The sequence below is a fragment of the Thunnus thynnus genome, chromosome 11 (assembly GCF_963924715.1).
Source record: "Thunnus thynnus chromosome 11, fThuThy2.1, whole genome shotgun sequence".
Lineage (NCBI taxonomy): Eukaryota > Metazoa > Chordata > Actinopteri > Scombriformes > Scombridae > Thunnus > Thunnus thynnus.
The window spans coordinates 29,496,893-29,509,776 of NC_089527.1; the positions used below are offsets into that span (position 1 = coordinate 29,496,893).

The 12,884-nt window shown below is 38.7% G+C and overlaps 1 protein-coding gene across 3 annotated transcripts in view; it reads right to left on the reverse strand.

The window, feature by feature from the left end:
* Nucleotides 1–12,884, reverse strand: part of mphosph8 (M-phase phosphoprotein 8) — a 32,641-nt gene that overhangs the window by 7,409 nt on the left and 12,348 nt on the right. For 2 of the 3 annotated variants that reach the window (XM_067604354.1, XM_067604353.1), the window contains exons 7-9: nt 12,147–12,235; nt 7,223–9,602; nt 2,705–6,655 (exon numbers count right to left, since the gene is read on the reverse strand). In XM_067604354.1, the coding sequence (XP_067460455.1) occupies nt 5,343–6,655; nt 7,223–9,602; nt 12,147–12,235 (3,782 nt within the window). In that variant the 3' untranslated portion in view covers nt 2,705–5,342. Of the gene's footprint in view, nt 1–437; nt 525–844; nt 986–2,704; nt 6,656–7,222; nt 9,603–12,146; nt 12,236–12,884 lie in introns of those variants that run through there. The other variant, XM_067604355.1, reaches the window with a different exon arrangement.

Sequence of the window (12,884 nt, forward strand, 5' to 3'; positions counted from 1 at the left end):
ATTTTGTTGCTTTCGGAATGAGCCAGGCTACCTGTTTCCCATTTCCAGCCTTTGTGTTAGGCTACGCTAACAGTCTTCTAGCCATAGCTTTATACATAAGAGACATACAACAATGGTATCGATCATCTCATCTAACTCTTGGCAAGAAAGCTAATAAGTGATGTTTGTATAATGATTGTTAAATGATAATACTAAATTATTGTCCAGCGTTTGCTACTATGACAACTGTTGGTATACTAAATTGTTATTCATTTGAGTATTTCTATAACCCTGTAGTAAATACTAATGACTTCTAGCTCTCTCAACCATGAATCTGCATTTGAAGAACCAGGTCTTGTGTGACTAGGGATTAACTGTTGATAACACCTGTGTCTGGTATAAATGATCAGACTTGGTTTGGGTTCATTGTCCTGTATTAAACGAGGTTTGTGTGTTACCTTCATCAGTGCCGTCTCCCCTCCTAGTGTTTGAGCGTTGACGTAGGAGCCCGCCTCCAGCAGGATAGCCACAGTCGTTAAGAAATTCTGACACAGGATGGAAATAAAAATAAAAGTGAGAATATACACAAAAATGGTCTGTATTTCAATCTGCAAGGGTCTCCACACACCGATTCACTATCGTACATTGTTTGTGAATATTGCATGAGAATATGCAGTTCCCACCTTACATAATGATACTACTGTGGAGTATGACGGTACTCTGACTGTCTGACTACATAGTGTTTCGTGCTGCATCAAACTTTTGAATATCTCTGGCTACAGTGGGAATTCTAAATTAAATATAGTGTTCATATTCACTGTATAGGTAAAGACCTTTTCTCTTCTTGGGTGCGAGTCTGCATTACCTTTTCAGCAGCATGCATCAGGGCAGTGGTGCCGTTCTTCTGTCGTCCATTCACCCTCACTGCCTTTTTTATCAGTAACCTGAGGATGTCGTCCTGCCCCCCTGCTGCTGCCAGCATACTCAGAGACATACCACTGACGTCCTGTGGAATAACACCGACAGATACAAAGCTACAATATTACAAATGAAGAGGGAACAATGAAAAGCTTCCTACTGAACTGCTGTGCACTGTTAATTAGCAGTTTGTAAAGAATTACAGCTGAAGTGGGGGTGTTTCTAAAACTTAAACCAAACATTTTTTGGAGCTGTTATTTTCTATTTTGCCCTCAGAAGACACTTGAGTCACTTCTGTGTTGTGCTATTAAGCATGGTGTTAGCCCTGCACTTACAATTATTAAAGTCCCCACCCTGACAGTAATCCCTCATCTTGCTGAGGTCGAGATAACCAGCGTCTTTTCAGGCCATCACAGCATTACCAATTCTAGGACTTTGCAAACTGGTGAGTCCATTGGTGTAACAAGGTTACAAGTTAAAACTGAATCGTAATGCAGTATAGTAATTACTTCATGGTTTACAGTTGTATTTGAGAAAGACTATATGTTCAATCCAGCTGGCTGTAAATGATTGTATGCATTTTGAAATAATCATTTCCTTACAGAATGATGAATATTTTCCCACATACATCATATAATCAGAGCCAGCTGGAGCAGTTTATGGTCCCTCAGTAGAAATTTGATGTGTAATACAGTGGGTTGCTTCATAAATGATGTAAATGAATAAATGTGCATATTAAGCGAGAGGGTTTGAGCAGTTTTGTGATCATGATTGCTTGGAATAGCAATAATATAAATCAATTTGATCTGATTCTTATCATATTTCCATCCATTATCTAAATCCGCTTATCTATTGCAGGGTTGTGGGGGGCTGGAAAATATACCAATTGACATTGGGCAAGAGGCCGGATACGACCTTGACAAGTCGCCAGTCTATAACAGAGCTGACACACACACACAAACACACACCCCTACAGGATATTAAGAGTTGCCAGTTGACCTAATCTGTCTTTAGACTGGGAGGAAACCAAAACACCTGGACAAAACCCACATAGGTACAAGAAGAGCATGCAAAATCCACAGAGAAAAGCTTGAACCAGGCAGCAGATTTGAACCCAGAGCATTCTTGCTGTGAAGCAACAGTGGTACCCAAAGTCCACTACACCACCCTGCTGCTACATTTCTAACTATGGCGTGACCATTGAATGTCTGAGGGAGCATGATGTGATGGAAGAGGTTGACTGAACAATTACTTGGTCAGCTGCGGAGATTTCTCTTCATTTTTTTCTTTGTGTCATCTACAGGGCAGCATTTAATTCCTTGGTCACCAACAGAGTTTAACACATATAAGAATACATGTTGCATAAAGATATATTTAGTTGAATTTGGCTTAATAAAGTAGGAGAAAAAACTGGGATGAGTTATGATGAAATCTACTGACAAATGCAACAACAATTTACACAGATCCTGTTAGTGGGTTACAGCAAAGTCATGCCATGCTTTTACTAAAGTTTACATATTAACAAACAGCAAGATATATGCATGTTTGGAGTTCAAACATTATGACAAAAAGTTCAAATCTAAAGAACTGTCTAAAGGCTTCCTGATATTCACCAGATTTACAAAAAAAAAATCTTTAAACTACAAATGCAAATTGAAAACTCAACAGTCCTTCAGCACTTCATATTCTAAAAAGTTTGGGGAATCAGATAAAAAAGGAAACATTTCAACAATTAACTATGCAAATACATATACACCCCAGTGAAGTCTGAGATGTCTTATGTCTTCATAACAACAAAATCTTCAAATTTTAAGCCAAGAAGCATTTTATTGTACAAGCACAGGTTATAGGTTCCTTACAATACTTGATAAAAAGCATTAACTGAGGGCAACATAATTACAACAAGATGAAGAGTAACAGGTGTGCTTATACAATAGCAATGGAAAAAAGCAATCTATTTTACAGGGAATAAAACACATCCGTTTTGGAACACCAAACAGAAATGGTAGTATCTGAACGATCATACATCATCTGTGGACCTTTCACAGATTATTTTCCAAACACAACTGTATCTGGAGCATAACTCTAACTACTGTATATACTGCAACACAGATATACTCCACACTGATTCAACAACCCAGGAAAAACATGATTGCTACTGGTGTGAATAAGTTATATGACCCGGGTATGCAGCCCTGTTCACAGCCAGGGTTTCTGGATGTCTGACACTGGCTATGGTACGAAAGGGTGAACGCAGGTTACTCTACACAGGTTCAATATAGCAGCTACTAAGGACAACACAAAAGGCTTTTGTCTGTGACAAATAGCAGTTTGGCTGTCTGCAAATCTTAACCATAACTCCTGCTTATTTTTGATTACAAAGATGAAAATAACTGTAGACTATATGTAGATGATGAAGTTTAGTGACCTGAGCAAACAGATCGCCCACACACCATGTGTCTTATCAGTTCCTTGTTAATATCCAGTCAGTTTAAAATAAACACTACATTTAACAAATTCTGAAACTGAAATGTGACAACCCTGTTTAGCATTGACATATCCAGTCTACAAATCCACGACTACAGTTGTAAATACTGTGACCAGCAGTCTGCTAAAGGTAATGCAAGTTGAACCCGTGTTCAATATTATGTGCCAAACTCAGGTTTGTATATGAAAGGGGTACTGGGTAAAAACCTAAAACATACTGCAATTATTTTGATTCAGTGGTCAAATGCACAAACAACATATCCTGTGGACAATCATACTGTGGCATCACTGAGTTTGGTTTGACAGAGCATCAAAACAATGATTGTGTTTTTGTAATTTCTAAACGGCAGTTGCAAATTAGGGTGACAACACAAAAACAATCTGAATTTAATTTACATTGTTTCCAAAGAAAAGGAAACTAACCTTTTCATCCACTGTTGAATGACTGGAACAGTCTAGCTATCCCAGATTTATGCCCATCCCTTTACATTTAAAAATATAAAAAGGATGCCATTTTCATTATCAATCTTCTTTCAAACCCTGTCAAATATCACTTCACCTTAAAAATAACCTGTTGGTGTACTGGCAAAGGTGGTTAGTAGCGAGTAACAACTCTGCTCTGCTGTGTGTTACGTGCAATCAACAAGGGTAGGAAAAAATTTGAATAAAGCAAATAAACAACATAAGGCAATCTGATCTTGGCAACAAAATAAGTTTAAAACAATGTAATACAAATGAGAGCACTACAGTGTGTTTTGCCTCAAATAAGAGTACATCAAAATACAATTTAAGTACTAAAATGGTCTACACAGTTGCTGTATAGTGATACAAAAAGACAACCAAACCTTTCGGCAGATTGTTAATACACATGAAAAAAAACATAAATGAAGATAATGGACATTTATCAACATAATTTTTCAATATTTAAGTGAGAGGTATAAACATAGAGCTCCTAATTCTCTAACATCAGCAAGGAAGGTATGTTTTACTGCTGCAGGCTATCAGGGGCCATCTACAATATGGGCTACTGGCTAAAGCAGGAATACAGTACACTTGGGCCAGGCATTTGGGAATTATGCAAAGGAAGTCAACACACATCTATCATACTGGAAGGAGTGGCTGCAAATATTTGCTGGTAGGTACTCTTTCTTTTTTGATCATCAAAATTCATAAAAATGCTACTCAAAACAGTACAGGCATAAAGATAGACGTCTATGTAAGTTTTGAAGTAAAGAAGAGTAGAAATCCCTCTGGAAATGTACAGTCACTGAGGCTACCTTTGCTCAGTGCAGGTTGGGAGATGCCCTGGTCATGGTAGCTGGGGGTTCCCAACCAATTAAGCCATTGCTTACACCACCTTTTACAAATATTGTGTTTGAAATTGTGAAAGCATGTTTGGGTGCCACAGTAGCTGCTTGCCACAGCCAATGACTGGTGGCAGGTTGCAAATCCTAGCAAATGAGGTTCACGGTTACTACACTGATCATGTATGATACTGATCACACATCTAAAATCAGAACACTTTCTAGATGATTTAACAAATTGACAGTGTTACATATTTGACATGTTACATTGGTACTGTATATGCAAACTAACCATATTAAACATTAATATCTGCTTTTTCTGAGCCAAGGCTACAGTACAAATGTTCTTAGTTTCACCCATTTACTGTATACTCATGCAATAGTACACCAACAGCTTGGTCCGGTGGACTTGGTTCTGAATACTTCAGGATCTTTTTAAAACATGTGACTAAAACAATGGCAGGGCAGTCTGTAAACGTTGTCAAGATCAGTATGGCTACTGAGACCAAGATTTACTGACAGTACATTTTACAACATTGTCACATCTGCTGAATTTTTAAACCTCATATAATTTGAGGTTAAAGCCACAGCCCCCGCACACTTCTAAAATATTGCAGATCACTTATTGTTTTCCAACTTGTCCATTAAGAATATTCACAGGGACAGATAAACAGGACCATCCCACTCTGTGTTTGAATTATGAGAATTATGAGTTTCTAGTTCCTGTCCTCCAATTTGTTTGGAGGCGACTGCATAACCTCTTCTTTTCATTGACTGAATTGAGTTATGTACAAAATATTTAACTTCCCTCCATGTTCTGCTGCTTAAGGCAGGTTCAGCGGCTAAACATGCATCACAATCCTTTTTGCCTGGTATTTTAACCAGTTTACAGAAGTCTCCAAGCTGACGCCTGACGGCTGCCTGTTCCTCCTCACTCCACAACCTTTTGTTTCTCTTCTGAGGCTTCACAGCTGAGGTGACTTGTTTTCCTGTGGCGGACATGGATGTACTTTCCTGTAACACTGGTGCTCTGTCAGTAACACCGGGTCCAAGTATTGTTGGGACAACCTGTGCAGTTGTGGAGGCCCTAGGTGGGCTTGTGGGGTAACCTGGTGTACCTGAATGGTTCAGAGGTGTGAATGAAGAAATGATAGGCCTACTTCTGTCATTTAGTGGTGAGAATGCAGGGCCCATTGGTGTACTTGGAGGATTCAATGGCGTGAATGTAGGAACCATTGAGGTACTTGGAGCATTGAGTTGGCTAAAAGTAGGAATCATTGGTGAATTTGCAGGGTCCTGTGGCATATACACAGAGGGGGGTGGAATACTTGTGGTATTCTGTGTATATGACGGAGTCATTGGCAGAATTCTGTTGTTCTCTGATGTGTATACAGGAGACATTAGTGAATTTGTGGTGTTGTGTGGAGTAAATGTGGGAACCACTTGTGTATCAGTAGCATTCAATGGCGTGAAAGTAGAAATCAATGGCTGACTTGAATGGATCATATTTGTACTGGTGGAACACAAGGATGCATAAACTGAAGTCATCTCTTGGGAGAATGGTGCTGCTTGGGAGAGTGTTGCCATTGACATACAACAATCCGAACTGTCTCTCAGGTGATCTGGATGCACTGTTGTCATACTACAGACAACATTTGCATCTTGCAAATCTTTCTCTGCAGTTTGGACTTCAGCTTTTGGACTCTTTGGATTCAAAACATTTACATTCCCTTCAGAATTCTGCTGGTTATTTCGCCTCCGTATTGTCTGTAGTGTGTTGTGTACATAATTTTTGACATCTGTCCAAGATCTTCCACCAAGATCTGGTTCGGCAGCAATGCAAGCATTGCACTCCTTTTTACCCGGGACTTTCATCCTTGTTATAAATTCACTCAAGAAACGCTTCACTGCAGCCTGCTCCTTCTCACTCCAAGGTCTTCTCTTTAAAGCGGTCTTCTGTGCAGTTCCTAAAAAGAGTGTAGAGAATCATGGTTATATAAAATAAAAATAAAATTATCGTCCCATTAAAAAAGCAATAGTCTCTCAATATAAAATGATAAAACTCTTAATTGTAGAGCTTGACAGTTCATTCTTGACCTTGGAAACAGCAAGATTTAGTTTTATTAGTTGTCATTTCTAAGACCATCTGATATGGTCAAAGGTTCACACAGAACTAGCAAGGACAAGTTGACCTTGAGTGGAGATTGTTTTGTCAGCTACTGTTTCAACGGTCAAGAATGAACTGTGAAACTTGACTTTTAGTCAAACATGGTAGAGAAGAGAAGTCCTAAAAAAGGGTCAGAATAATGAGAAGTCTGAACATCTACAGTTCCATGACAACTGAGAAAACTGCTAATGAAGACTGTGTGATACAGTCCAACGTTCTAGAACAAGCAAGTGGACTTTGAGGGGAGATTGTTTCGTCAAATGTAAACTATAGCTACTTTGACGGCACTGGCTATTTGCCATTTGATCTTTGTAATCAAAGAACACGTAGATCTAAAACAATCCAGAATAAAGCAAAAGATGCATACCATCTCTTGCAGTGCCAGGTGGACTTGATGGTAGTGTTCGATCCATTTTGAGAAGTTGTTTGCTCACTTCCTCCAGCTGTGATGCATTCTTGGAGAGTCTGTAACACTCCTGGCTGCTCCTTCCCACTAGCTTGGCCACTTGATCCCATTCACGTTCACTGAGGCTCATTAGCTGCCAGCAGCTGGCAATTTGCTCTCTTAACGATGAGGACAGAAGTGCTTCTGGGTTTTTAACTCCACATTCCATTGCAGCCCTTCGGAAACAATCCAATCCTCTGATGAAGGATGGGCCTTCAGTCCGTGCAAACAGGTATGGGTTAGTTTTTGACACACCTGCTTCCTCTCGATTTTCAATGAGTAAGTCAATTGACAAAACCATCCTTTCAGTTAGCAGAACCAGCATGTTCCTTCCATACTGACCTTCTAGTTCTAACCTAGTAAAACTGTCACTGAGGTCCAGCTCCAATTTGGTGCTTTTCCTTATTTGATCCGCAGAGGCCACAAAATTTCCCCTGCTCTTTATGCTAGTGTAAGTTTGCAAGAGCATTCTACCAATATTTCCTACCCTTCCCCTATTGAAGAGGCACACATCTGCTAGAGTAGCTTCGCTGAGCTTTTTCCATGTTGATAAGCTAGGACTTTCTTTTAGTTCCTTTCTTGCTTCATCTTCTTCCACTGTGATAAATCTGTGGAGTTTTATCAAATCTTCTGTCACAGTTGACTTGTCTACTTCCACTTTCTTGACCTCTTGCTTTAGAGATAGTGCAAGAGCTTTGCGAGAAAAACACTCGCTCCATTTTGTATCAAGAAGCTGTATGAACTTTTTCACTTCACTTTCAGTTTCACTGTCCTCTGTCATGCGACTTTCTCCGAAAGCTATTTCTGCAGCTCGTTTCAAAGAGTACCCTATCTTTGAGACAAGGGAAACTGTTTTAAACTTACTGGAACTGGGATCAAAACCACTAGCTCTTTTGGCCCCTTCAACGGCTAATTCAAATCTGGATGGTAGACATATTTCATGCAAATATTGCACACTATTGTCAAGCTCATTTACAGCAAGCACAAATCTACCCAGTTCCCTCATCTTTTGGGCAATATAAGCAAACTGAGACTTGTCATGATCATACTTAGCAGACAGTGCATTGCCATATTTGCAAATAAGTGGGTCATTTCTGATGTGCCTTGAAATGTCATCTTGATGCATGATGTGGATGATTTCCTTGCAGCCTCCAGTTAAGAACTCTGACATTGGAAGCAGCCGGGAAGCAGCACTGTGGATCCTGCCTCTTTTTGTCCTTTCGGTGAGCTTTTGATCTCCCTTTCTGGCCTTACATGACCGCTCATGTCTCCACAAGTCAGTTTTGCGATAAAAAGCAAAGCAGTGCTGGCAAGGCAGGAAGTCACGAACAGATATGCTAGGATTTTTCACCTGTTTCTTGGTCACAATTTCCCCTTCTCCACTTTTGAGAACTTTGCAATTATGTTCATAATCTCCTTTATTGCGAATTTGGTCAAGCAAAGTCTGTCTGACTTTGGAACCTTTGGGAAAGTGTATTGCGTGGGCAACATCCGTTTCCTCTGCATGCTTCCTTTCCAAATGCTTTGCAAGTTGGGTAAACGCCATTTTGCAATATAAACAGAAGTGCTTTTTGCATGACTCCTTTTTTTCATTAACTGCTTTGACAGGTGTTGTTTCAAGCACTTTCTTACAGGTCCTTAAACTCGATCGTGTTGGCTGTTTCCTCTCTAGAGTTTTCCTACGGTGGTGTGATTGCGTTTTAGCAATTTCCTTTGAGCTCAACTCAGACATAATTTGATCTGTATCACCTGAGTGACCTGTCACCACATCCTCTGCCTCGTCACTTGAGTCATTTGCTTGCTCAGGGGAACTTTGTTTGTTAACTTCACCATTTTGTTCTGTTATTTTGTAGTCCCTCGTCAGCATCCCTTCTGCAGCGCTGGTTGGATTTGAATTATCAAAGTTAAAACTCATTTTACTTGATAAACCAACTTTTGTGTCATCTGACATCTTGTCTTCCTCTGCTTGCTTCTGGTCTTCCTTTCCTTGACTTCCCTGCATGGTAGCTGAATCACAAGCAGCATTTTGGGATTCATTTATGTCCTTCACACCTTTCTGGATATTTTCATGTTCCCTCACTGTCAATTGCTCAGTGTTTGTACTGGCAGGGCCCCTTGGCATTTTCTCGCCATCTTTTGGCCCATCCAAATCTTGTGGAATATTCTCCTCTACTCTTGGATTACCCTCTTCATTTCTTGCACTGTCAAGGTTAGAAGTCAACCTAAGAGCATCACTCGAACTTCTCTCTTCAATCAAGCTCGTCTCTCCTTCAAATGACCTCTTCTCACCAATAGTACACGCCTGTAAAAGAACAAGTATATGTAAGACTCATTGCCAAATCAGACCCCGTGAATAATTTGATTGAGTGAACTTAAAAGACAGACCGGAAATAAATGTTGGGAAAAAACAAAAACAAAAGCTAAACCTAAAATTTGGTTTGAATTTTGATTTTTGTTAACTGGTGATAAGTAACATTTTTGGTATTGCCTTTTCAAAATCATTGGCACATTTTTCAATTGCTGTGTAACGCATCAGCACCTTGGCAATGCCCCACCAAGATCCAGGCTCATTCAAACAGAAGCCAATGTGATGGCCACACATCACTTTTTAGCCCAACATTGGTGTGAAAAACCCCTGACACCTCTCAAATCTCCAGTACAAAAACCACATGTGACCCATTCAAGAACAGTTAATGGCTTTATTGGATCAAGCAGCGTTTTGACATTGTAAATGTCTAACCAAGAATATGTAGTCATGGGGTGTTGGATGAAATGCTACATGGACAGAAAAGAATATGCACTGACACTAGACCTACATTCATGATTTGCAATCAAAACAATGTTACTTTTGATCTTATATACAAAAGATTTTGGTTTGGCATATTGGTGTTTTTACAGTAAAATCTATGAAACTGGTGATTTAACACAACATGTATTCAATGTGGCTAAAAACACAGAGTCCTGGACCAGGCCAGGTACACATGCAAAACAAGAGAACACTTAAATGGTGTTCAGCCATCCCCATATATACACATTAGGTTTTCTGACTAGATGTTGTCTATTCTTTAAACTCTTGGATGGTGAAAAAAATGAAAATAAAAAAGGATCCTGAGGACATAATAATTACTGTGCTATGATCATGATGATGATACATGTTCTGAAAGCATATATGTACCTGCTTCAAAGGGTTCATCTTGTCCAATAACGATGTGTTCAGTGTCTTCTTCCATCAGCTTGCTCACTGCAAGGAAAGATGACACCATAGTTCTAATGTGCACACACCATGATAAATATATAATAAAGGTTGATGTTACCAATGTCAGGGTACAGTTATACATAAATAGCCCTTAACACTATATAGCTGCCTAAATTTGACGCTGCATATCGGCCAGCTGTGGAAATTAGTTTTACTTACAACAATTTGAAATTTCTTCCTTTCAAATCCCATCAGTCATATTAGCAATGTATTGATATGTGACATTTCACAGCAGAATTATTGATAAAATAAGCTAATCTTAACTTCAGCTGCTAACAGCAGCTAGTAATTAGAGCAAAGTGCATTTTATGTCAGCTGACACCAGAGAGAGGCAGCGAGATCTCTTAACACAGAGGTCAGTGGGGACTTTTTTTCTTTCTTTATATTCTGCTCATATCAGAACAATACAATTAGGTTGAAAGTTAGTAAAACAGCCCTATAATTTCACAATATCTATTACTTATTAGTTATTTCTGCTTCATAGTACAGAATCAAGAATAGTTTTACTGTTGGATTAAATTGCTGCTTTATAAAAAAATTACACCATAACAACATTGCTTAAGATGATATATTTAATTTTCCATAAAACAATTTTAAGAAAACATGAGATCACACTCTTACCTGGTGTTGAGCAGAAGTGCTTGGGAGTTGTGAAAAACTTCTTGAGTAAAATCTGTGGATGTAGATCTTGAAGAGACAGATTCCTTGGTGCACAATTTAAATTTTTTTCCCCCATCTACTGTATACGTACTGTAGAAGTTAGTTATTAATATCCTTTGAATGCAATGGGGTCGAGTCATCGCTGCTACTTCATGTAGCCCTAGTAAGCTGCTCCCCTAAAGTTCAATGTTCATTATTTGTTTTATATATATATATATATATATATATATATATATATATATATATATAAATAACTAAATTTATTACAGGGTCTCCTAGACCAGGTTCCAGAAGTCCCAAATTTGATCAAGTCAAATCACATGCGGATTATTTTATCTGTGTCAGAAAATTGTCTACAAGCAATTATGTGCCATCACAACAAACACCACCGTGATATTTTTGAACGTAGTTTGTGTTTAGATAGGCTAACATAATGTACTGCCCCATGTGGAGGCACGCCACAACTCATGGACCACTGTTGTTTATGTCAAATTTCGAACATATTTCACATATTTCCAACCGCGTTGCTTCTCCTTTGCAAACTAATTTGTGATTTTAAAGCAATGTCAGTTCATGCATTTGTAGTGCAGAGGACCAGGGTGGGCATGTATTCAGCCTTATTAGTGCCATATTTGACAGACGCAGCACCATGTTATACTGTTCATCCATAAATTCTATACTGTTCACCAGACTGCACAATCACTCCCACACATACACACTGGGGGCAACCAAGGTGCAAGCTTTAAGCTTGTAAAATGTGCCTTTATCTTGAAGGCTCAAGAAGCCTAGAGGTATAGATTATTATAAATAAAAAAATAAAATAAAACTAAAATAAGTCACAACATTATCAGCAGAAAGAAATGAGATGGTTTGGGTGAATGGGTTTATATATTTGTTACAATAAAACATTTTAGAGGGAATAAAACATACCTCTTGGTCCAGATTGTAGTCCTCTTTGGAGTTAAGTGCCAATTTTACAGCCATGTAATCTCCACTTTTCACAGCATCCCGCAACTCACCTGACAGGAACAAGGTGGGAAAATACACATTATAGATCTTACCTTCAAAAATATTTTTACAAGATATAGTGAAAAAAATAAATAAACAATAACAATGTCCTCAAATAGTATAATTTTTTAAGGATGAATTGTAATGACTTTGGTGATGATTTAACTTTTCATCTAGTGCCATCATTAAGTCTAAATTTTGATTCGTCCAATACTTTGGTTTATGACTGATGGACGTTATGTGGACAGAATAAAAAAAGAAGTCAGAAGTCAACCATGAGGGCACAGTGCAGCACTGGGAAGTGTACAGCGTGCACATAGTAGAGTAATCTTATAGTTCATCCACAAGAAAAGGAAAGCATATGCATACACTTTGGGTTTAACAATTTAATAATTAGCTTTAAAAGATGAAGGTGAAGTATTTTGTGAATGCTTTGTACCTTATCACCCACAGACTAATGGTAGCGGAGCAGAGCGAGCACCAAACTCTCACCAAACAAACGAGACCAGTTGACCAACACACACTTACAAAAGTTAAACCAACTCTGGTGAGGCCATGAAAATAACTTGGCCCATGGTCTGTTTTATTTTAAAAGCCCTGCATATGTACACCATTGAGGATAAACATAGATTTCCATGGTACTAATGATGCAGCAGAGAG